Source organism: Antedon bifida, chromosome 5 (genome assembly GCF_963402885.1).
Source record: "Antedon bifida chromosome 5, ecAntBifi1.1, whole genome shotgun sequence".
In the NCBI taxonomy this organism is placed as follows: Eukaryota; Metazoa; Echinodermata; class Crinoidea; order Comatulida; family Antedonidae; genus Antedon; species Antedon bifida.
In genome coordinates, this window is record NC_136230.1 from 9,570,753 (window position 1) to 9,596,974 (window position 26,222).

Sequence of the window (26,222 nt, forward strand, 5' to 3'; positions counted from 1 at the left end):
TCAAATGTCTTTTTAAAAGCCCATTTTGTTTAAATTTCTTCCTATAATGTTCACATTCATAAGGTTCCTCTCGTGTGTACTCTCAAATGCGTTTTCAAAGTCCCACTTTGTTTAAATTTCTTCCCACAATGTTCACATTCATATGGTGTCTCTCCTGTGTGTATTCTCAAGTGCCTCTTCAAACTCCAACTTTGTTTAAATTTGTTCCCACAATGTTCACATTCATAAGGTGTCTCTCCTGTGTGTATTCTTAAATGTCTTTTCAAACCCCCACTTTCATTAAATTTCTTCTCACAATGTTCACATTCATATGGTGTCTCTCCTGTGTGTATTCTCAAGTGATTTTTCAATTTCCCACTTTCTCTAAATTTCTTTCCACAATGTTCACATTCATAAGGTGTCTCTCCTGTGTGTAGTCTCAAGTGCATTTTTAAACTCCCACTTTGGTTAAATTTTTTCCCACAATGTTCACATTCAAAAGGTGTCTCTCCTGTGTGTATTCTCAAATGTCTTTTAAAATCCTCATTTCGTTTAAATTTCTTCCCACAATGTTCACATTCATATTGTATCTCTCCTGTGTGTACTCTCAAGTGCGTTTCCAAACTTCGACTTTCTTTAAATTTCTTCCCACAATGTCCACATTCATATGGTGTCTCTCCTGTATGTATTCTCAAATTGCTATTTAGTTTAAATTTCTTCCCACAATGTTCATATTCATATGGTTTCTCTCCTTTGTGTATTCTCAAATGTCTTTTTAAATGCCCGTTTTGTTTAAATTTCTTCCCACAATGTTCACATTCAAATGGTGTCTCTCCTGTGTGTACTCTCAAGTGCATTTTTAAACTCCCACTTTGGTTAAATTTCTTGTCACAATGTTCACATTCATATGGTGTCTCTCCTGTATGTATTCTCAAATGTCTTTTGAAATTCTCATTTCGTTTAAATTTCTTCCCACAATGTTCACATTCATATAGTATCTCTCCTGTGTGTACTCTCAAGTGTATTACCAAACTCCCACTTTCTTTAAATTTCTTCCCACAATGTCCACATTCATATGGTGTCTCTCCTGTCTGTATTCTCAAATTTTTGTCACAATGTCCAGTTTCGTTTCTTGTGTCTTCTTCGTCTACAATCACTAATTTTGTTTTAAAATCATCCTTGTATAACATAGTATCTTGATCGTGTTCACATTTTAACTCATCTCTCTGGTTATGTATTCCTAAATGTACCTTCAAATCACTGAACTCAAATTTTTCTCCACAATGTTCACATTTATATTTCATGATGTTGGTTTTTTTGTTCAATCCTTCAAAACTGTAAAGCAATAAAAACTAACATTTCACTAGATTGAAATTTCACCTATAATTTAATATTGCAGTAGTAACCTTGAAAAGAAGCCCATGTTCTTCTTCTTTTAGGGCTCTTGGATGGGCTTCTTTTCAAGGTTACTTTTGCAAATTAAACAAGGTTAGAGGAGGGGGGTGCTTAATTCTTTTCAAAAAGTATTATTCCTGCTGCCATCCAATCTCATTCCTATTCATTGTCACACAACAAAATACCATATGGTGTGTGCGAGTTAGAAACACATAGGCAACGCCAGTCAAAATGGCAATAAGAAGCAAATACCCACGGACATAATAGTACAGGCAATACCTCAAGGTAAATGCATTTGTCTGGTACAGCCTCAGCGAGGTGCTGCAGCAAACTCCCTTTGTACATTAACAGTAATTATTCCTTTTTTTTAAATAAATATACTGTAAAACCTTGACAAAGAAGTCTCCCGGGATTTAATTTTGGGCTTCTTTTCAAGATAGACTATTTAAATATCAAAGTAACAACATGATTTAATGCATAATAACTTGTAATAGAGATATAATGTATAATCGAGTTATATCGCACTAATGGCCTTAACAGTAATAAAATGATAAGAGACAGTGGGGTCCCGACTTAATTGTTCATGTACAACTTGGGCCGGTAAAGCCTATCTCAAAGTCCACCTAAGAGCACTAAAAAAGTATCCCATTGACTTCTTTACAAGGTTTTACGGTATATGGTACAATATGGTATAAATGCTGTTCAAGATCATGTGTATATTATGTTTAAGTTTGTCAAACTGGGTACAACATAATATGTCTATCAAGAATCTCAATGTGAATTTTGGTATATAATTATGAACAACTGACTTGCCTTTTTATTTCAAAACCTATAAAAAAAAACCTGTGCTAAATTACGATAGATTCAGGACGACCCAATTAATCCCTCCACAGCAGAAATTATTTTACATTGGCTTTAGCTCTGGATGTCATATTTGAAAGAAGTAAGGAGAAATCGAATCTTTGTGAACAAGTTTTAAAGGGTTCCCACCAAAATTAATTTTCCTCGAAGTAGTCCAAAATCATATTGACATATATAGAACAATTGTTAGTCCTTTTGCAAATCTCTACCGGTAGACATAAAAAAGAAAAGATGAAGAAGCTTTTTAACATCTAAAATCTCTTTATTAATTTATGATTTTAGTTACTGCAATATAAATTATGTCACAGTGGTAGTAGAATAATTAATCAAACTATACATTTGTCATAGATGTTGGAGTAACATGATTGTAAATTTTGGAACCTGTTTCGAACTAAACAGCTCTGAATTGATCAACAATAAAGCCTGTTTAGCCCATGCCTAAATCCACGCCTGCTGGTGTTTCCTACATTAGTAGTTAAAAACATGCTTTTTCAAATTCCCACTTTTTTTTTCTTCCCACAATTCATAATTCATATTCTCCTGTGTGTTTTCAAATAGCCATTTTGTTTCAATTTCTTTCCACAATGTTCACACTCATGTCTTTCCTGTTTGCACTCTCAAGTGCGTTTTCAAAATCCCACTTTCTTTAAATTTCTTCCCACAATGTTCAAATTCATAAGGTGTCTCTCATGTGTGTACTTTTACGTGCGTTTTCAAACTCGCACTGTGCTTAAATTTCTTCCCACAATGTTCACATTCATAAGGTTTCTCTCCTGTATGTATTCTCAAATGATCTTTCAAACTCCCACTGTGCTTAAATTTCATGCCACAATGTTCACATTCATAAGGTTTCTCTCCTGTATGTATTCTCAAATGATCTTTCAAACTCGCACTGTGCTTAAATTTCTTCCCACAATGTTCACATTCATAAGGTTTCTCTCGTGTGTACTCTCAAATGCGTTTTCAAAGTCCCATTTTGTTTAAATTTCTTCCCACAATGTTTACATTCATATGGTGTCTCTCCTGTGTGTATTCTCAAGTGCCTTACTAAACTCCCACTTCTGTTGAATTTTTTCTCACAATGTTTACATTGATACGGTGTCTCTCCTGTGTGTATTCTCAAGTGCTTTTTCAATTTCCCACTTTCTTTAAATTTCTTCCCACATTGTTCACATTCATAAGGTGTCTCTCCTGTGTGTATTCTCAAGTGCCTCTTCAAACTCCCACTTTGTTTAAATTTGTTCCCACAATGTTCACATTCATAAGGTGTCTCTCCTGTGTGTATTCTTAAATGTCTTTTAAATTTGCTATTATGGTTAAATTTCTTCCCACAATGTTCACATTCATAAGGTCCTGTATGTACTCTCAAATGATCTTTCAAATGCCCACTTTCTTTAAATCTCTTCCCACAATGTGAGCATTCATAAAGTGTTTCTCCTGTGTTTGTTTTTAAGTTCTTCCCACAATGTTCAGTTTCACTTCTTGGGTTTTCTTTGTCTACTCCCACTAAATGTGTTTTAAAATATTCATATAATATCGTCTCTTGGTATTGTTCACACTTTAACTCGTCTGTTTGTGTATGTATTCCTAAATGCACCTTCAAATCACTGAACTCAAATTTATCTCCACAATGTTCACATTTATACTTCATGATGTTGGTTTTTTTCGTCCATTCCTACAAAACTATAAAGCAATAAACCAATGAGATATTACCGCTATAAGTTAATAACAACCTTGAAAAGAAACTCATGGGCTTCTTTTGTTGGTTACTTTTGCAATTTTAAAAAAAAGGGAAGGGGGTGGGGATAATCCTGTCATGCAAGAAATACGGCTGTCTTCACGTTTCTCTTCATCATCAAACAAAGAAATTCCAGACAGTGTGAGTGAATTAGAAACAAAAAAGTAACGGCAGTTGTCGCGAAATGACCGAGAAGTGCTTTGTCAAATTTCCACTTTCTATAAAAAAAAATTTTTATTTAAAAACAAATAAGCATCGCGCACGTTTTGATATTTTTATATTGTGATGCACCCAATTCGATCATCGTGTGAAGGATAAACAAATAAAAGCGAAAATACCAATTTGTATTAACTGATTCTGCCAAAAAATGAACGTCAGGCTAGGCCTATAGCTAGCGTACGATGTACGTTACCACTTTTTACCAGCTAGGCCTACAAAACTCAGCCTAACTAAGCTTGGCTAGAAACATCTACGAGAAAACTTTTGACTCAAGCTACTTAGGTAGTGCATTGTTTTCTTTTTTTTTCTGTAAGTAACCTTAGAACGCACATTTAAGACAAGAAATGACCTGGTTTATGTTTTTAAAGTTATTATGCATTATTTTTAGTCTAGTGTCTTTAAGCAGACAAAAACTACCTTGATTATTTTTTTTCCAACTACCTTGATAAAAACTATAGGTAAAACATTAACAAAACTTAAAGATGTTATTGTTATTGGGCCCCCCTGCCCCTAAAAAAAACCATGAAAAACGATCAGCCTTTGATGAACTTGTCAAGATTAAAAACTAAAAAAACTGTTTCAGTTCAGTCAGTTTTCTAGACACCTCCCGCCAAACCCTGTATTCTTCTATTGATCAGCTTAAAATAATTTAGTAGTACTTTATCAATTCGCTTTGTTTGCAATTTTTGCATTTCCATACTTTATTGCCGATATTGACCCGATTACTTTTTCACCGAGTTGACTCGAGGCCAAGTTGATGTGGTATCAAGTCAACTTGCCTTTGGAAATGTTGTAGTGCCTAGGCCTACAGGTACCTTACTGAGATAGAGGCTAATCCGCCTCTCTCTACTTTAGGCTATTTGCCTCTCTACCTCTATAGGCCTAGGTAGGCTCCTAGAGGCCTACTAACACACCACTATAGGCCTTCTGCCTAAATGATTTTGTAAATTTGATATTCAGTTATCTTATTTTCTTATAAATACAAACAATCTCGACAATTTAAAGTATATTATTTTTATGCGCTAAGGGGGTCTTATATATATTAGTGGCCTTAATGCTAGTTAGACAAAAAAATTATACAATATGTATTAATTTAAAAATATATTATAACTTGTGGTGGAAGGAAGGTATTAATCAGTAGTACGTACAGTATGCATTCTCAAATGATTTTTTAATTGCCCACTTTCCTTAAATTTATTTCCACATTCATAAATGCCGCCCAATTTGGTTAAATTTCTTCTCACAACGTTGTGTGTACTCTTAGGTGCGTCTTCAAATTTCCACTTTCTTTAATTTTTTCCCCACAATGTTCACATTCATTTGGTGTCTCTCATGTGTGTATTCTTAAATGTCTTTTCAAATGGCAATTTTGTTTAAATTTCTTCCCACAATGTTCACATTCATATGGCGTCTCTCCTGTGTGTATTCTCAAATGTCTTTTTAAATGCCCATTTTGTTTAAATTTCTTCCCACAATGTTCACATTCATATGGTATCTCTCCTGTGTGTACTTTCAAGTGTGTTTTCAAATGCCAACTTTCTTTAAATTTCTTCCCACAATGTTCACATTCATATGGCGTCTCTCCTGTGTGTATTCTCAAATGTCTTTTTAAATGCACATTTTGTTTAAATTTCTTCCCACAATGTTCACATTCAAATGGTATCTCTCCTGTGTGTACTTTCAAGTGTGTTTTCAAATGCCAACTTTCTTTAAATTTCTTCCCACAATGTTCACATTCATATGGTGTTACTCCTGTGTGTACTTTCAAATTCTTCCCATGTTTTCTTGGGTTTTCTTTGTCTACTCTCAATAAATGTGTTTTAAAATCATCACATTTTGACTCGTCTGTTTGTGTATGTATTCCTAAATGTACCTTCAAATCCCTGAACTCAAATTTATTTCCACAATGTTCACATTTATATTTCATGATGTTGGTTTTTCATTCAATCCAACAGTATTATGAAAACGTATTGTATTTAAAATTTAAAAAAAAATGTTTTTACAGTTATGTTTTAATTGTGTAAAAATAAAAGGCACACTTTAAAATTAACTGTTGACTAACAAACCAATTAAGCCTTTTTGTTTTACTCTTGTGTGGACTTCTTTTCAAGATTACTTTTGCAAACTAAGGAGAGCTTCTTTTAAAAATAAATAAACTGTACGGCATTAATAAGATTTTTAATTTAAGACATTTCCCGTCGATCTTAAATATAATTTGCCAATGAAGCAGACAAGCAATAACAATCACAGCAGCATGTGGAATCAACTGTCATAAATTTAAAAGGCTTGATTGTTGAGATAATTAAAGGGTTGTAATGCATAGTTATTACCCAACTAACTTTCTGAGTGTTTTTGTACTGTATTGTCTATTTTAGTCCAGTGAAAAATCACCCTTATCGGGGCATAAGCTCATAACCCTAATGAAACTTGCACAGTACTGTAGCTTCAGAATATATTGTAAAAATCATTTACTGATGTTGCGTTGTTCAAAATTTGGGATTTCACGAGAAAATTAGACTTTTATACCCAATTTTTAACATCCTCATATTATCGTAAACTGTTTACTTTGAATGCGATTACAATTAGCTCCCGTTGAAAAATACATTCACCGAGTTATAAGTATAAAACATATGCTAATTAACTGTTTATACAATAATTTAAGTATAGTTTACAACACATTAAAATACATAACAATTAACATATAAAGTAACCCAAATATAAACTAAAATATTTCAGATATGCATTTAAAAATCAACATCCAGTATTTTGTATGGAGCGCAGTTACGTTTGATATCGGTCACGTTTTATTTTGGTCGCGCTAATTTGTATGGGGCACACTTGTAGATACACATTATCGCCGTTTCTAGGTGTTTTAATAAAAACGCTCATTATGTTTTTAGTTATTTTGAATATAGAAATTCTAATAATACAAGGCCTATTGACAATTTTTTAAACCTTGATCGGTATTATTTTTTAAGTACAGTAAATATAAATGTTTATCTTCAATTTTATAATAATTTGTATTTCCATTTTATCTTACAGATTTTAATGAATTGTAATGTGTTCTTTTTTAGAAAATCGTTTTAAAAATGTTTTTTATTTTATTGTGCAAGTTTTTAAAAGATTGGCATGCCAGTGTTTTAAAGTTTTGAAAATGTTTAAATAATTTAATAGCAGACACGCATATTGCATATTTTTTAATCACAGTTGACTACGAAACAAAGGAAGATGATTTTTTCATTCCGCCACTTTGATGTGAGCATGGTTTTAGGATATAATAATAAAATATATAAATATGCCGTTTAACCAAATAAAAAATATCCACATAAATAATCTAGGCTAGCCTAGTTCCTAAAAAATCTATATAAACGAAGAAAATGTATCATCCCGCTCGCATGCATCGCGCTCCATACAATTACAAAATAGTGCATGGAGGAAGGTATAAATACCTCCATAATAATTAATATTTGACCGATTTCAAACGCGACCGATTTCAAATGCAACCGATATCATCAAAAGTATTTATAGCTCTAGCGGAGCGCCATACAAAATACCAGAAGTTGATTTTATTGCGACCGATTTCAAACGCGACCGAGTTCATCGTAAACCCCAGAGCCTACCACGACCAGAGTTGCAGAGAAGGCCTAGCCTAGGCCTAGGTCCACCAGCTATCTGATCCTTGGAAATTTATGTAGGGGCTAGCCTCTTTCTAGCCTATGTAATACGAATCCGGGACGATTCGGCCGTCCCACTTTTCGCGGGACTATTCTGCTCACTTTGTGGGCCGAAACATCTCACTTTTGTCCAAGCCAATGATTGTTAATTTGTTCTCATACTCACAACATACCATAGTAACACGTTTACATGATTTAGCCACCGATAAAGTACCCTTTTGACAACAAAAATGCCTTTCAAATCAACACCTTTTCTCAGATATTTCGCTTGAAGTAACTATACCAAACTGAACTGGGGGAGTAAATCATTCTTTTTGAACCTCGCAACGTCTGTTTTAGAAGTCTACTCTTTAGAGTCGTATATTGCGCGATTAGGAGGACGGTTCTGATTGGTTGTAGCCATGGATTCTATTGATTAAACCGTTTTTGATTGGTTGTAGCGCGCGTTGCATTAACTGCATGACAATTAGCCGGCATTGTGTTTTGTATTATTATTATTATAATATTATTAATAACATTTATTAACATAGAAATGTTGCAGTGTGTTTTACTATTATAACCAATTGGTATAGTTAATAAACATAATGATAAACAATAGGAGGATAATTTTTACAAAAATAACATTAATTAACTTAGTAACGAAATGGAATTCGGCAAAATGTTCCAGCCGAAAAAAACGGTGCAGTGCCCATGCTTACACCATGGATTTATAAATAAAAAAGTTTCTCATCAGTCTCAAGTTATTGTACATCAAAGGTGTTTCCATGTAAATTTGTTTTTAGCAAGTTCTTTCCCAATGCATCCAGTTAGTATAGATGGTCCGTGATTAAATGTGTCTATTTAAAATATCTGTTTTTGGATACCAAATAGTCATACTTTTCTGAAAAGATGAAACTGCTTTGTAAACGAGACCACATACAATCTTCCGTATTCTTCTTATTTCTTGGAAATCCAAGAAACATTTATTATAAATGGCCTTGGCCCAAATAATATAAAATGTAATACAATGTTAAATATATATCATTTGAGTGCGTTTAAAAATTCTGTTTAAATGAAAAAAATAAATATTTTCCAAGTTTAAAGATGTATTGTCCCTTGAAACACAAAAAATGAAAAAAAAAATTCTAAATTTAAATTGGCCATATCAAAGTAATATTAAAGGTATTCACTTGAGGTCGAAAATTCGAGCCGAAAAAAACAAGTTTACGTAATTAACAGGTAAATTAATTTGATTACATTTCGTCTGGAAAATCATCACAAGCGAAAGTAAACAAAGATTTCAAACCAGGAGTATGCATTATACATGATGCTAATTAGGATTGTTTACAACTCGTCGCGGTTGAGAAGGTGTTTTCACACAGATCGCGAGGAAATTTTATGATTATGCATACAGAGTAGCCAAACAAGCGCGTTGCATTATGAGATATGTTTTGATCGAAAACTTTGACTGGAAGTCAAAGTTATTTTTTGAACAATAAAATGTCTGTATTTCGGTTAAATAATTTTTTTTTTACTAATTTTTGGTGAAAGTTAATAACTATTATGATACTTCAAAATGACCCACTTTTTTTGGAAATTAAAAAAAAATTTTTTTTTTGGAATTGGTCAAAGGGACAATACATCTTTAACAATAAGATCAGTATTTGTGGTAGACATAAGATAAATATATTTTAATTTAGTTGGGTTGTTTGAATAAAAGGAAAACATAGGCCTATATTTAGTTCTAATATCTGAATAAAATGGACAAACTAAAGTGAAATGATATTCATCGATTGATTTTAAAGCACATAATTTGCATAGTCTTTTATTTCTATTTATACAATTCCATCTTCCTTTTTCTATTTCTAATTCTAATATACCTAGTCTTACTTTAGTCATAATTTGTCTATGTTTGTAATTTGTTACTTTAGTTAGATATTCTTCAATTCCAAAATTATCTTTAATGTGTGTGTAATATTGGAGCTTAGAGTGTAACCTAGTATCTTCATAGAATTTCTGTCGTTCGTGCCAGGTCTGTTGGCCCAATATTGCTCACTCCTTTGAGCTTTTCTATATTGAAATTGTTTAATAAATTTGTCATTATCCATTTGGATTACTCTTATCCAGTAACGAATTATATTAAATAATTTGAATTTGAATAGTAAATCTTTCACATTCTCCTCTCACTGCAACACTTGGTGCAGAATTACCTATTCCTAGAATGTATTTACAGAATCTTAGATGAACTGTCTCTAATACTGATATATCATTTAAACCCCATATTTCACTACCATAAAGGAATCAAATATATGGTATATTAACTTGTAGGTTACCAAAACGCATCATTGTGTATTATGGAAAAAATAATACTTTACTTGTTACTTGTTTGCATAGCTATCCCCATTATTAGGGTCATTTCGCCGTCATTGACATTATGTTGACATAGCACAACAATGAGAGACATTAATTTTGATGAGAAGGTCATGGAACACTAATTAATTAAAAAAAAAAAAACCTGAGACCTGTAACCCTAGGTAGGGACCCTGACGGGTACTCTCACTCCAGGTCAAAGGGATCATCGAAACTCATCCCAAATCATCACCATCTTTCTTCTTTGGCAACATTTCTCGGGCGTTTTAGTTGATATTGTAAGTTCTTATTTGTTTACTTGTGAGGTTTTCCCATTACATTATACAGAACTGGTATATTTTATGGTAGTCTGATCATTACCATTAAAATAACCATAGTAGATTTGATGTAAACAATACTGTCGGGGATACGGTATACCTTTCACATTTTTATAGACCTACATCACACACAGATCTAAGATATAATTTTCAACTAGTCACCATTTTCTGTAAATGTAGACTATTCTTTGGCCTGTGATTAAAACAATTGATTTCTAATAATCAAACAAAAGTTTTCGTTTGTGAAAATTCAGCAATTTTAAGAAATAACTGTTTATTTGAATTGAATTTTACCATGTTATCTGCCCAATATTTATTTTTTAAATAATTTTGATATTGAAAATGTGTGTAGTTGGTCGCTTTCTTGTAGATGCTTTAATTGTAGAATGTAATTCATGTGGTTCGTTCTGTGCACTGTTCTGGGTTGACCAACTAGCATAGGTGTTTAGCACCTGTTTGGTCTTTCCTTGCCTTTTATATTTGATGTGTCTTCTTTGTATTGTATATGGCAGAAAATTGAATAAAAAAAAAAGAGGCTACCTATATTGTATTAAATATACGGTACTTGCACCCAAGTTCTTACATTTAATCATTTTATATACAGTTCGTTAAAAAATATTGATGATGAATGCGAGAAAAATATTAAGGTGGACACGATAGTCACACAAAGCTAACCTGTAATAAATTACATATAGATCCATTATTATTATTATTATTATTATTATTATTATTATATTTTATTAATTTAAACAAATAAATCATCGATTGAACTTTTATTATTTTCAAAATTTGTTTTCAAAGTGCTCAAAGTTGGTGATAATATTATTAGTGTGTTTTTATACTGATATTTTGCCTGCTAGTATTGTACTATTTTTGTATGTTATCCCCAGTTTGTCAATAAAGATGAATAATAGAGAATTATAAGAATTGTACAACGCAAAGTTTCATTTATTTTATTTCGTACATTTCAATGTATAGTATATACAGTGTATACACAATCAATCTAACAACAATTTATATACAATACAACTACAAGTCTACTATAATATTAAAAACACATTATACAGAATAAGAATGCAATTATGAATGGAATCGGAAAATTCTAAAAGTCCAATCTTCATTTTAAGTTTCAATAAACTCGCCATATAAACCATTATACCATTAGTTTGATTAAGAATATTATTTTAAAAAAAATAAAGAACATTTGTGGGAGATACAATTTAAATATATAAGGATTGCTGCCCATTATGGAATTGGGTGATTAATTTTACTCCTGGTGCATTTTTCTTTCTACCTGGAGGATGGAGAGTGAGAAAAAAACATGTCTGTTTTAAATTAACATATAAATTATATTTATAAAGTTTGCGGTAACCTACACATATTTAGTTCTGAAAAGAACTGTTGAGTTTTTCGACCAATATATTTTGATCTTCCTCACGCCATAGTATATTGATCGAAACGTCGAAAAACTCAACAGTTCTTTTCAGAACTATATATATATATATATATATTATATATAGCCTATGTGGTGTACCGAAAATTTTACATCGATCAACATACTGACTTCGCCTTCAAACAAAAACATTTAAAGTAGTTTTAATTGGAATTGCAGAACAATGTAGTTTAGCATCAGCTGGTATTGTATGGAAATCAGTCATTAGCCACCCAGACTGCCATTGTTAGGTTGGGAGTGGCTGACAATATTGGGGTGTTGGCTTGCTCAGCTTAAGTTACATTGTGTACTTCATATTCATACCCTTTTATTCTTATAAAAAAGTGGAAAGGATTACATGTACAGTATATTATTTATTTAATTAATTTATTAAACCAGATTTAGAGCCACATTAAAACACCCAAGATTTTTATTCACCCCAATCTAACAATGCTACGGTGGTTATTTTATGGGTGGTTATTTTCCGGGTGGTTGATGTATCAATCTATTAGACAACATACTAACATTCTATTGCATAAAAGGATCAACAAAATATAACCAAAATTTCTCTTCTTATTTCAGTGAAACCAAACTTGAATCTGATACTCATTTTGTGATGGCAAGTGCTTTAAAAGTTGTACAAGAAAATAATGGTTTAAAAGATATCATTATTATTAAGTACAGAATAATTATGGACTAGGCATTTTGGTATTGAATTCACTTAGCAAAGGTTTTTCATATGCGGTACATCTAATATATGTATATTCCATTTCAACTAATGTACTTCCAATTTTTTCTATTGTTGTGTAAATTATTGATATTTACACAATGTTGATTAAATAGGACATTCATTACTCACATACATCATATAAATAAGTAAATCAAACATACAAAACTATAAATAGAAAGGCAAATTTTGCCGATTTCTTTAACCTGGTAGAAAATTTAATTCTACATCTGTGTTCAAATTCTCTAACTATTAGGTAGCTTTTGATTTGTGCTGACCTGCCTAGATCAGGTCAATTGATGTGTCGTCTACAAATCATCAACACTGTATCAAGCTAGGAAGCAAGGAAACACATCCTACTATCACAAATCAAAAGCTCTCTATTATTATTATTTAAGAAAGGACCAGACCCTACTAGGACAACTACCCTTCCCATTAAAACCACTGGCAGGCCAACTATCCAACTAAAACTAATCTCTTAAGGGTTATTTTATTTTCTTTATCTTAGGTGGGTTGCTAGACGAGATTATTTTAGGGAGGAAGCTGGGCTGGGGGATGTTATCTTCAGAGGAAAGGGTGGTGGCCTGGGAGTGATTTTATTCTAGAGAGGTTGCTGGTCTAGGAAAGGGGGTCCTGACTTTAATAGAGATGTTAACATAGGAAGCTTACTAGTCTGAGGAGAAGGGAAGGGAGGTGTGAGAGGAGTTAATTTAAGACAGACAATTTACTACTTGTACAAGGAAACACGAAATATGTGAACTGGTGGTTAATATAAACTTGTCTTCTTCATGATACGCAAAAATTCACTTTCATTAATCTCACCATCATTATCACGGTCCGCCTCATCAATCATTTCCTGTAGAAAAAACAATAAATAGGTATTAATATAATCATTATACTAAATAGTAGTCTCCAGTCTATTTATTTCTTTTATATGCATTTCTTATTATTATTTCAATTGATGTAAGCACCAAAACAGTTACTTAAAGATGTATTGTCCCTTTGACTAATTCCAAAAAAATAAAAAATAAAAGATTTCGAAAAAAGGTGGGTCATTTTGAAGTATCATAATAGAATATTAACTATCACCAAACATTTGTCGAAAAAAAATCATTTAACTGAAATACAGACGTTTTTTTGTTAAAATAACTTTGACTTCCAGTCAAAGTTTTCGATCAAAACATATCCAATAATGAAACGCGCTTGTTTGGCTACTCTGTATGCATAATCATAAAACTTCCTCACGATCTGTGTGAAAATACCTTCGCAACCATGACGAGTTGTAAATAATCCTAATTAGCATATGCATAATGCATACTCGTGGTTTGAAATCTTTGTTTACTTTCGCTCGCGACGATTTTCCAGACGAAATGTAATCAAACTAATTTACCTGTTAATTACGTAAACTTGTTGTTTTTGGCTCAAATTTTCGACTTAAAGTGAATAACTTTAATATTACTTTGATATGGCCAATTTAAATTTAGAATATTTTTACCTTCATTTTTTTGTGTTTCAAGGGACAATACATCTTTAAGAAAAAGTTTAGAAAAATGTTGTTTCATATAAAAAAAGGGTAGTTCCCAAAAAAAGGTCCTTCCGTAACATAGCCTGATCGGTTTTTGAAAATGTTTCAATCAGGTGTGGTTAAACCTTAGGAATGACCCATACATGTAATTACTGACCCATACATGTAATTAATGACCCATGATACATGTATTTACTGACACATACATGTATTTACTGACACATACATGTAATTAATGACCCATACATGTAATTAATGACCGGTCCCCATACTGTACATGTAATTAATGACCGGTCCTCATACATGTAATTACTGACCCATACATGTAATTACAGACCCATACATGTAATTACTGACCCATACATGTAATTACTGACCTATATGTAATTACTGACCTATACATGTAATTACTAACCCATACAGTACATGTAATTACTGACCCATACATGTAATTACTGACCCATACATGTAATTACTAACCCATATACATGTAATTACTAACCCATACAGTACATGTAATTACTGACCCATATATGTAATTACTGACCCATACAGTACATAATTAATGACCCATACATGTAATTATTGCCCAGTAACAAATACATGTACTGTAACATGTAATTACTGACCGGTCACCCATAAATGTAGTTAATGACACATACATGCAATTACGGACACATGAAAGTTATATTACCTGTAACTCCTCATCTGTCAGATTTTCACCAAGTTCCTTCGCTACACGCTTCAAATTCTTGAAGGATATCTTGCCGGTTTCATCATCGTCAAACAAACGAAATGCTTTCAAAATTTCTTCTTTCGAGTCTTTTTCACTCTAAATAAACCAATTAGTAAATTTAGTAAAATACACTAATAATAAAAGAACATATTAGGACAAAATAAAAATATAGCTTGTTTCCGGTCAAGCGCCCAGGTGGAAAAAAAAAGACCTACCCACATTTTTTTGGGGATTTCCCTATTCATCAAATATGGTAAGAGGAGGATTAGGTTTACGTCTTTTTGTATTTCATTTATTACATGCATTTACGATCCATATAAATAATAAGGCATGATGTTTAACATTTACAGTTTACCATTCTTCATTCTGTGTTGAAGGTTTCATTTAGTAAAAAAATAATGCGATCAAGAAGCATGTTAGCAAGCCAATCACCAAGGCCCAACAGCTAAAGAATGCGGACCCTAACAACAGCTACTTAGCTAGCAGTGGATGAAGAAAACATGATCAATACAAAAACAATTTGTTTGTAGGCCTTACCTAACTATTCATATACACAGTTTTAACCACAGTAAAAATCAAGCCAATGGCATGATGTAGTAGAATATATATATATATATGTATCTATTATTATTATTATTATACTATTAGTAATTAAATGTTATCATAATATGATTTGTTTGATTTAAATAAAATTGAAATCTTTTAGTTATACAGGGAGTAGAGCTAGATAGGCATGAAGTTGCCTTTTCCCTTCTTCCTTTTTATCCAATTATTTAAATGTTTTATATTATAATGTTATGTTTATGTATTTTTGGATGAATAAAGAAAGGATCTTCATAAATATAATGATATTTATTGATTATTGAGGTGGGTGTGATAAAGTACTTATATTTTCACTGATCTTCGGGTTGAGACGCATGTTTAACTTTGGTACTAAAAGGGTCGCGTATTGTTTCTAAAAACGCCCCGTCCCTAATAAACTCTGAGATTTTTTCCATAATTGTAATGAGTGCTTAATATAATTGCATGTGTATCCAGTCCATAGGAGCCTTAAATTAGCAAGGGAAAATATTTATTTCACAATGATGTACCCACTAGCGATGTTGTAAAGCGCCCTATACTCTTCCTTTTATTAATGACCAAACTAGGCTAATTGTAATAAGCTAGGCCATATACAGCAGTATCGGTTCTGCTTTGTTTACTTCCGCTCCGCCGTGTGTCGCGGGAAAGATTGTTCGACTAGAAATTAAATTGTCCAACATTTACGTACCGCGCCTTCGTACGTATTCAGCGTAAAAAAAAAATGTATAAAAAAATAATTATTCTGCCTCCAAAACTGGAATTTTTTTTGGCCCTAAAAGTAAAATCGACAAGAAACAAAATTTTTTTAGGTTAGGTTATAATAATATAACTATTATTTGGTAAGTTGAGTTGGGTGCCTTTTTCATCTGGATGATATTACTCACCATTTTAGTTGTCATCATTGTTAGAAAGTCATTGAAATCAATTGTGCCTGTTCCCTCTTTGTCAATATCTTGAATCATTTTTCTAATCTCTTCTTTTTTGGGTTCAAATCCAAGTGCTCGCATGGCAACCTATAACAATATTGAAAAAACTTACTTACAGCACATACATACAATTATTTATTTTGGTTGGAGAGCGAGAGATGACCCAAAAATATTGGGAGACTGCATATCGTGCATGGAGGCGAGATCGCTGAAAAATTACATACATTTCTTTGTAAATTATTATCAGTATAATAATAATAATAGTTCATTCTTATATAGCGCATATAAGCAAGCTCCCAATGCGCTGAACATTATTACCCCAGTCATTTCCTGATCAAACACCTATGGAAACATACTCCCATATATGCAGCTAGTAATCAGCGCAAAGTTGTGTCTTGATCTAACCGGGTTCCCAATTATACACCTGGGTGGAGAGAGGCAAACGTAAGTAAAGTATCTTGCCTAAGGATACAAGCAATGCGGCGAGAGTTGGATTCGAACCTCGGTCTAACGATCAGTAGTCGAACGTCCAACACAAAGCGCCACATGCCCTCACGTATGTGTCTTTATTCATCAATCATGGGGTAATTAACAAAAGAAGGAGATGGATTACATCATCTTACAATAACTTTACCTTTAATTCTTTTGAATCAATTGTACCAGTTCCTTCTGTATCAAAAAGGTCAAAAGCTTCTCGAATTTCCTGCTTTTGTTCTTCTGTCAGTTCTGGTTTAGGCCCTGTTCGTTTCTTCTGTGATCCGCCAGCAGCAGATTTGTTATATCTGGAAGCCTGTATTTAATTATTAAAAACTTGTTAGGATTATTAATTTAAAAAAACATAGGCCTAATAAAATAGAGAAACTTACTTTTGACATAAAAATATACATTTGTTTAAATAACTGTAGGCTTTGGTAGGATTAAATTAATAATTAAAATGGGCCTAGGTCTAGGTGTAGCTACTGTACTTTTTCCCAATTTAAAAATGCAGGCAGCGGTGACGATGAGTGACTGTGAAGTGAGTTATGTTAATGTAAGTTAGTGTAGAGTACTGTTGTAAGCCATTGTTTTCTTCTTGTACCAATCGATTGCGGCAGTACTGACTGGAGACAATATGATTATGATATTAAATGTGTGTAAATTTTCGCTCAATCAGAGGCTGTTTTGTATGTAACGACCCTGCCTGGCGGGGATGAATAAGCAAATAAAAATATAGGCCTAGCCTTCTTAGAATCTTAGGCCTACATTAAGAAAGGCACATTCATTTGTTTGGCATGCCAGATATACGCGACCGATTCGAAACGCGACCGATTTCAAACGCTACGGAAATGATCTGTTTTCCCTAGGCCCTAGCAGGCCTAACCTAGCTACCTCCTAGCTAGTAGGCCTAGGCTAGGCCTACTACTACTAGTAGTAGTAGTATTAGTAAGGCCTAGGCTTAGCCTATAATAGCTAGGCCTAGGCTGGGTTGGGCAAGGCTTGGAAGCCTTTTGGCTAGCCTAGCCTTCTTCTTATTAGCCTAAAACCTTGACATATTGGAATATAACGATGACCGCTTAGTTTTTACTTGTTAAAAACAAATTATATTACTTACCATGTTCATATAGTTCTAACAAAATTAACTGTTTTAAAAATATGTTTAGTCTTTCTCTCTTGTTTGTTGTTGTGCTTCGAAACGGGTGATCGCGGGATATTTAATTAAAATTACCTCGAAAATGTAAGTGATTGAACATGTCTTACTATTGGTCCATACGAACAAAAAATTGGTTGTGTTCAGAAATTGGCCAAACAAACTGAATTTCTCAGGGAGTGTGTTACTTTAATATTAGAATAAAACTTTAATATTATCATTTGTATACTTACACATATTTATACTTAAAATCAACAACTTATATAATTAAAATAATTTGTTTTATATTTCAGTTTTAAATAACTTATTATACAAATACATGTATATATATTTTAATTATAAGTGTATTGTATTAAATAATGTTAATTAATATCTATTCTTATAATAGTTGGTGGCGCTAAACACAAAAACACATTTTCCCCAGTTTAGTTTCTCGTATTCATCAATTATCTGCGCTACTTTTTGCAGAGTAGAGGGTGTTTGTGGGTCGAGTTTAAAGGTTGCTCTTTTTAGAATGGTACTAGGCTACTACATTACTTCAGTAATATTAAATTAGTTAAAATATCGTTAATTGTTGGTATTTTCACGCTGCTGCTCTAGCCAGTTACGTCCCATGAGGACTACTCATTCAGATATAAAACAAGCAGCAGTTATAGTATCTAAGGCCGACAGTTTTGCGACTTTGCATGCGACTTTGCAAACTCGACTATAATTCATAGATCCCAGCTGCTGGACCCAAAACACGTCTGGGAAAAGAGAGTCTATGAGGGCGATTTTGGATTCTCTCCCTTTGATTGGTTGACGCGAATCAACAGATTGTGGAAGAATTTTGTCACTTGTACCACATTGAAGTCACGTCTCTAGAGGGTATTCAGTTGCATGCCCATATAGGTTGAGGTCACACACACAGAGCACATTAAAATTCAAAATTGACCATTTTTAAATGGGCATGTGATTCACAAATAAAGAACTATCTTTGATTTGTATGTATTTTTTAGATTAAAGGACATCTTTTTAATAATTAATCATAAATATATCTGAAGAAAGAACAATGATTAATTTTAAAATGTCGAGCAGCATTTTTTGTAAGAAATATTTCTATGACAGTGCAGTATAGGATGTGATTCTGATAGGTGGCAACAATTGAAAATGCAAAAATGGTTGTTGTGTGTCCAGCCTGTTCCCCATCTCTGGTCTTTTTGTTGGCAGCCAATTATAACCATAGTCAACTTTATATTGACTATGTTACAACAATCCGGTATCTATCTTTCACGTGCGACTAACAATAATATATATATTTTTTTACTATAGGTTGTATGTACTGTTATAGGAGGAAGTGGATTCCTCGGGCAGCATTTAGTTGAGAGACTTGTGGTTGATGGTTACATTGTCAAAGTATTTGATGTCAAACAAACTTTTGATAATGAAGATGTTCAATTTTATGTTGGCGATTTGTGTCAATCAGAGGTGCTAATTTGTTGTATAATATTTGTTTGAGACTGATTAATGAATTATGGCACACATATAAAAATAACTAGACATGAAACTCGTCACTTTGACGAGTTAGTTATCCGCACCACGACAAACGCCACGTGCACGTCATACGTTGGAATATTGCACACAGATAAAGATTATGGCATTATGACAAGAACTGAAGAATATGACATGCTGTTAGTGCTGAATTTTGTGTCATATAGTATATACATGCAAACAGTATAAGCTGTATACATATTACATACAGTGTAGAATAGGTGAAATTACGGGACCCGCCATTTATTCCAATTTTTAACATGGCGACGGTATCAAAATGAAACACTTAGATAGCAATTTCAGAAGGAAATTATCTCAGGAACAACATATTAACGTGTAGAAGAAATTTGAATACGTAAAATATAGATGCGCACCCTTTTAAATGTGATGAACTATTACGCAAAATATGAAAATACGACTTTTTTTATTCAACTGGCCATATGATGACGTCACAACATCCGATTGGCAAAATGTTTACATGAATTCGTATCTACAATCCAATAGCTTCCAGAAAACGTTTTAATCGTGATTATCACATTTTATTCTTACGAGCTATTACAGATTAAAATTTACTGTAAAGATGAAATTAATGACCCACGTAATTAAAATTTTTAGGCATGATGACGTCATAAAAATTAAAATATTTTTATCTCATGCTAAAGAAAGTTGATTGACCTACACAATATATAAATGTAGGAGAAAAAGGAATACAGATAAGCGCGATGCGCTCCATTGAATGTGATGAGCAATAACGAAAGAGACAAAAATCCTATATTTTACATTCGTGTGGCCATACGATGACGTCACAATGTTTTTTTAGCCTTATTGATGCATGATCCGATATCTACAACTCATCAACTTCTAGATTTTGTAATAAAAATAAACGGTTAACGGTTTACTTTAGAAACTATGACTGTTTAAAAAAAGACATAATTTTGACGATTTTTTAAGCTTTTTCATAAAAAACGCGCACGAATTGTCTAATTCAACGTGTTCGTATGGCGTTATTTAAACTGGAAAAGGTCTAAATTGTTTTCAAAATCACTGGGAAAGGCTTGAAAAATATAATTCAAGAGAAAAAAATATGTTTTTAACGCTATGTGCGCACCGCGCGCATAAAAAATTGCGCGCCCGTGGGAATTTTTGACATGCTCAAAATGACAAGAAACGCGTAAAAAGTTGATTAGAAATTAATTTTGCGCATTTTGAAATTTTAAATGCGCATGCGCGCGTAACTTCTTGTCAAACATGCCATTTTTAATCCGTAGAAAGTTTGCCCCTGATATGACTTAAATTTTGTCAAAGTGTCAATACTAAATGACTTTTGGTTTTTAATCTATGATCAATCATTGAAATTCATAAAATTGCGCATAAGTCACGTTGCGCAACTATGACGTCATTCAAAAATAGGAGGTGCACAACTTCACGTAAATGCCCATATGTTGTCAAAGTTATGAAATGTTATGTTTACACATTTTAGAGGAACACGACTCACAAAAAGGAAGGAAGGAAAGAAGAATAATACAGAAAAAAAATATTGATCTCATACAATTACAAGGAGTTATCCGCTTGGTATACCAAGCGGATAACTAATAATATCATGGATTTATAAACTATGATTGCTTATAAATTAATAAACCCAAACTGAAGTATGGGGATACGTCCTTGTCGCTAACAAGTTGTGCTTCAGTCATCCCAAAGGAAGAAAAAAATGCTACTCTGAACATATTTAGATATTATTAAAGTATCTTGAAAAATATTTAAAAAAATAAACATTGCCCTACAGTACGTGGGATGAATAAAGAATTTAACTTCACTTTGACTTTTTTTTAAATTCAGGAGTTGCTTCCAGCCTTAGAAGGTGTTGATCTCGTCTTTCATTGTGCATCTCCATCATCAGCATGCCAAAACAAGTAAGTTAATGGACTGCTGCACAGTTTGTATATTAATATATAGTCATAGTGTCGATAAACTCTAACTTTATTATCGCATAATTATACAATCATCAATTAAACTGGATCACACAAGAAAAAAATGTCACGTACCTGAGTGAAATTTTCGAACCTCCTAAGATTCTTCATCGGCACTAACTATTTAGGCTGTCAGACGGTTTACTGTGTATGAGTCACATGACCGAGATGTAATAGGAAGTATTGCATATGAAAATAAAAACATTGCCCTCTAAGGGACACACAGATGTACAGTCATTGATAAATTTAAATACACTAGATATTTTATGATTAGGTATTTTATTAGCGAGTGAGTGGCCAAGCAATAGAATCGTCATTACAATGCCATAACATCGGCAAGGGTTCGAGGCTCACTTGCTCCATGGTTCTGGTGGTAGAACGAGTTTTCTAGGATAGGGACCATATATAAACTGTAGGCCCAGTGTACACATCTAGCTCCTGTGCAATTTAAAGAACCTAGTACATCTTGAGAGGAGTAGGGGGTTACCCCGGTGTACTAGATGTGGGACCATACACAGCCATGCGGGACCGTACATGCACACAGCCACTGATCGTAACTGGTCTCATTGTGCAATTGGACTGTTTTAGGTGTTTACCACCTGTTGGTCCCATCCTTCACTAAATGTGTGTTATGTACATCTTAGTGAGAAGTTGAATAAAAAATGTTTTACGGTATTGATTGTGTGATAAACTGTCTCGGAGCTCTCAATAACAGGGAGAGTGTCTTTTGAACCACAGAGGTATCATGGTTGAACAGGTTTAAATAATCATGTTACTGTACATTGTATCGGAATAGTTATCTAGGGGTCGAGGGTTATTCTAATCACTGCATTGTTGTGACTTTTTTCAGAGAACTTTTCTACAAGGTGAATGTGGAAGGCACTAGAAATGTTGTTAAAACGTGCAAAACAGCATCTGTCAAGGTACTTATTCTCTTCCAAAAATATATTTTCAATTACCATGTTACTTTGTATGCACACCAACATACAGTCATTATTTTGTTTGTTAAAAGAATTGCTAGCTAGCTCACCTGTGCCCTAAATATAACATATGCCCGCTGTTAAATTAAACCATATCATTGGGTTTCAAACCCTTGTCTTCCAAGTAAAAGGCAACCAAAACACCGAGCATTTCAGTCGCACATGGCTTGCAGAAAACTGTTAACAAAATCGATTTATGTCTATGCTTGCATAGTCGCCCTCTATAAGGTCTTACTTTATGCCATAATTAAATTTCATGCATTATTCATCATTTCTGCCGTAAAATGTTGGGAAAAAATGACTTAAATGATTTGTTATACTGATGATTGTAGAAGCTAGTGTTGACAAGTTCAGCTAGTGTTTTGTTTGAGGGTGTTGACCTAAAGGCTGCAACAGAGGATTTGCCATATGCAAGAAAACCAATGGATTATTATACAGAAACAAAAATAATGCAAGAAAAAGTATGTAACAAATTGTTTTATACTATTTTCTACTAAATGTGATTAGGTATTGAAAAGGAACAAAGTGGTAGAACATTTTTGCACAATTGTATGACCCACCATATGACCCCCGGGAGAGGTGCGTCATTTGTCCAATGTGCGTCTTAAGAATTCCATGACTCATTCGTGCGTCAAAAATATGACTTACCACGACGCACCCATTTTGATGCACTGTGATCATGTTTTTCATGATATGGTGGGTTGTAAAGTGACGGACATTGACACACCATTGTTCATTGATGTGACGTACAATCTAAGTTTTTTGATGCACCTCTGCGTCAATAATTATTTGTAAATGATGCACCCATGACGCACCTCTCTCCAGTGTTGGTTCAAGCGCCGAACTTAAGGCAATTCAAGATATAGTTACAGTAACTCCAATCCGCGGAGATGAAAATGTATGAGTTTCCAATAAGTGAACAGATGTTTTGCATGTAAAAAATACAGCATCTACACACTGTAGGCCAGCCCAATAATTAAATATGTTCGTTATTGGGAGAGTTGACTGTACAATTCAATTTCAGTTATCAAATTCTTATTACTGTCATAATTTTCATTATTTTTCAGATTGTTTTAGAGGCCAGTGATCCGAGCAATGATTTCTTGACCATTGCCATTCGTCCACATGGCATTTTTGGACCAAGGGATCCGTTATTGGTTCCAACGATAGTTAAAACAGCTAAGCAAGGAAAACTAAAATTTGCAATAGGGTAAATGGCCTACGACAAATGAATAAATGTGTTTATCTGTACAAAGTGAATAAAGCTGTGAACATATATGAACATGCCTATTAGGGTATATATCTTGCAAACATTTTGTCAATGAATTTGAATCTGAATGGGAACTAGATAGTAGTTTTATCTTTAAATGTTGATATAAAGTTTGCGGTACACCACGTGTATTAGTTCTGAAAAGAACTGTTGAGTTTCTCGACGTTTCGATCAATATACTTGGATCGTCCTCAGGAGTGATCAATATACTTTGATCGTCCTCAGGAGTGAGATTCACTCCTGAGGACAATCCAAGTATATTGATCGAAACGTCGAGAAACTCTACAGTTCTTTTCAGAACTAATACACGTGGTGTACCGCAAACATTATATCAACATTTGATTTCGCCATGCAAACCTTCAAACAATATATTTATCTTTATATTTAAAAAGTTTACTTTTTTGGAATAAAATTAATACTAGCATAGCATATTTGTTCTTTACAGAAATGGCAAGAACCTTGTGGATTTTACTTACGTTGAAAATGTTGTACATGGTCACATACTGGCTGCTAAGAATTTGGACACGAGTAACAAAAATAGTGGAAAGGTAACAATAATTTAATTGTGGGTTCCATACAGAATATACAATTGACCCCTCGACCTCATCCAACCACTCCTCTCAACCCACCCACTTCCCCTCAAAATTAGATGTGTAACTGGTATGTTTGACATAAAAAAAAAGATAAAGAACACTCCCCAAATATGAGACATTTTTAACCTGTGAAATCTTTGGGTCCAGGTTTTTAGGTTGTGAAGCTTGGTTTCCACTAGGACGCACCGCAAGGATTTCAGAGCAACACAAGCTAGTTGACCAATCACAAGCGACTTGTGCTTACATCCCTGCATTGAATCCTAGTGGGAACCAAGCTTTACAGTATTGATTTAATTGTATTAAATTTGTTCTTAAACCTATTTTGATTGATTTTTTAAATGTGTTTAAAATTTTATTTAGGCATACCATATCACAAATGATGAACCAATAGGATTCTGGGATTTCATGTCACAAATTCTGATTGCGTTAAACTACGAACCTCCAAAATATCACATTCCGTATGTCTTCCTCTACTACCTTGCGATGCTCGTGCAGTTTTTAAGCTTCATATTACGACCAGTAATGGACCACAAGTCTACGTTCACACCAGTACGGATAGCGTATGCGGGTACGCATCATTTCTATAGCTGTGAACGTGCAAAAAAAGATTTGGGTTATGCTCCATTGATTTCAATGAAAGATGCTTTGAAAACAACTGTAGCTTATTATGAACACCTAAGAAACAAGAATATATGAACACACAGTTTTAGCATAGTTCAATCTGTAATAAAGTAGAACCTCTACTAAGGGGACACCTTCAGGTTTGGCCATAGTGTTAAAACATATATTGCCACTCGTTCGTTTCACAAGTGTTCCCTTAATAGAGGTATCCCGAAAAAATTGATTCTACTTAACCTATGTACTACTAAAATACAGTATATTTAATTAATTATTCGAATTAATTATTTTACAATTAATTATTGTGATTGGTTGCATGTATATCGAACAGTAAACATGTTTGTGTTCATGAGTACAACAGCATATTCCTATTGTAATTAGTAAAATTTAATATATATTTTTTTAACAATTGTAATTAAATGTAACTAAAATGAAATATATATGTATTACTGTAAAATAGTATATTAAATTAATTGTTACGATTATTTAATTAAAAATTAATTTATATTAATTCTTGAAATTTATATTACATATTTTAAACAATCTTTTATCTAAAATGAAATGCAGTATTATGTATTCCTACAAGATATATAAATTTATTGTAAAAATAAAAATAATTCTTTTGTTGAACAGTATTATTAATATTCAATGCCAACAGTACTTGATTAAACAAACATACATTATATATTGTTGTTTGTTTCTATTTAAATGAGTGAGAATTGTTTTATTTGCATCTAATGTACAGAAATGTCTATAGGCCTGTTTCTACTGAAAAAACACCCATCAAAATAATGCTTTTCTTTTAAAGATTTCGTTGCAGATAAAAATTGCTCCAAGAGTTTTTTAACTGTTTTTTGGCGATAGAGACTAGAATCAATTGGGGTTTTAAAAATCGGTTCTTGTTAGCCTGTTTCTGTTAAAGAAATACGGATTTAAAATACCGTATTTTGCATGCAATAACGGTATTTTCTTTACCAGCAGAAATGGGTCCACAACAAGTAACATATTCTTTCAACTCAGTTCAAATACTAAGTATGCGAGATGTATTGTTAGTATTTATTTTACATCAGTCTTAAATAAAAGATTTATTCCACACTCTTTCAACACGGTTTATATTCCCTGGAAAATCGACGCGAATTTGTGTTAATTAACTCTTTGTTTGCGTAGGCTAACG

General features: G+C 33.0%; 3 protein-coding genes and 1 pseudogene across 4 annotated transcripts in view; 1 reads left to right on the forward strand and 3 right to left on the reverse strand.

Annotated features, from left to right (window-relative positions):
• Positions 1–3,147, reverse strand: part of LOC144843294 (uncharacterized) — a 26,678-nt gene extending 23,531 nt beyond the window's left edge. The window contains exon 1 of the mRNA XM_078700088.1: positions 3,084–3,147. The gene's annotated coding sequence lies outside the window, so the exon portion shown is untranslated. The remainder of the gene's footprint in view (positions 1–3,083) is intronic.
• The window catches only part of LOC144843296 (uncharacterized), a 12,107-nt pseudogene extending 3,954 nt beyond the window's left edge, over positions 1–8,153 (reverse strand). The window contains exons 1-3 of the transcript XR_013612254.1: positions 8,040–8,153; positions 2,924–3,918; positions 63–1,314 (exon numbers count right to left, since the gene is read on the reverse strand). The product of XR_013612254.1 is annotated as an uncharacterized LOC144843296 (transcript). The remainder of the gene's footprint in view (positions 1–62; positions 1,315–2,923; positions 3,919–8,039) is intronic.
• A 3,316-nt stretch (positions 8,154–11,469) lies between these two features.
• LOC144842696 (uncharacterized) lies at positions 11,470–18,215 on the reverse strand. Its single transcript, XM_078699227.1, has 5 exons — positions 18,052–18,215; positions 17,095–17,250; positions 16,419–16,547; positions 14,911–15,048; positions 11,470–13,547 (listed from the first exon to the last, which is right to left on the reverse strand). Exons 1-5 carry the CDS (start codon positions 18,058–18,060, stop codon positions 13,458–13,460), a joined length of 522 nt encoding a protein of 173 aa, XP_078555353.1. The 5' UTR covers positions 18,061–18,215; the 3' UTR covers positions 11,470–13,457.
• A 272-nt stretch (positions 18,216–18,487) lies between these two features.
• Positions 18,488–25,731, forward strand: LOC144842677 (sterol-4-alpha-carboxylate 3-dehydrogenase, decarboxylating-like). The gene is made up of 8 exons (XM_078699199.1): positions 18,488–18,604; positions 19,399–19,554; positions 21,457–21,530; positions 22,438–22,510; positions 22,900–23,028; positions 23,635–23,777; positions 24,283–24,385; positions 24,791–25,731. The coding sequence occupies exons 1-8, from the start codon at positions 18,602–18,604 to the stop codon at positions 25,124–25,126; spliced, it is 1,017 nt and encodes a 338-aa protein (XP_078555325.1). The 5' UTR covers positions 18,488–18,601; the 3' UTR covers positions 25,127–25,731.
• The last annotated feature ends 491 nt before the right edge of the window (positions 25,732–26,222 follow it).

Coding starts and splice junctions, on each gene's coding strand:
- LOC144842696 (XM_078699227.1), bottom strand. Junction 16,548..17,094: donor TTGATTCAAAAGAATTAAAG/GTAAAGTTATTG, acceptor ATATTGTTATAG/GTTGCCATGCGAGCACTTGG. Junction 13,548..14,910: donor TGACAGATGAGGAGTTACAG/GTAATATAACTT, acceptor TTTTTTCTACAG/GAAATGATTGATGAGGCGGA.
- LOC144842677 (XM_078699199.1), top strand. Junction 21,531..22,437: donor TCATCAGCATGCCAAAACAA/GTAAGTTAATGG, acceptor GACTTTTTTCAG/AGAACTTTTCTACAAGGTGA. Junction 23,029..23,634: donor CAAAAATAATGCAAGAAAAA/GTATGTAACAAA, acceptor ATTATTTTTCAG/ATTGTTTTAGAGGCCAGTGA.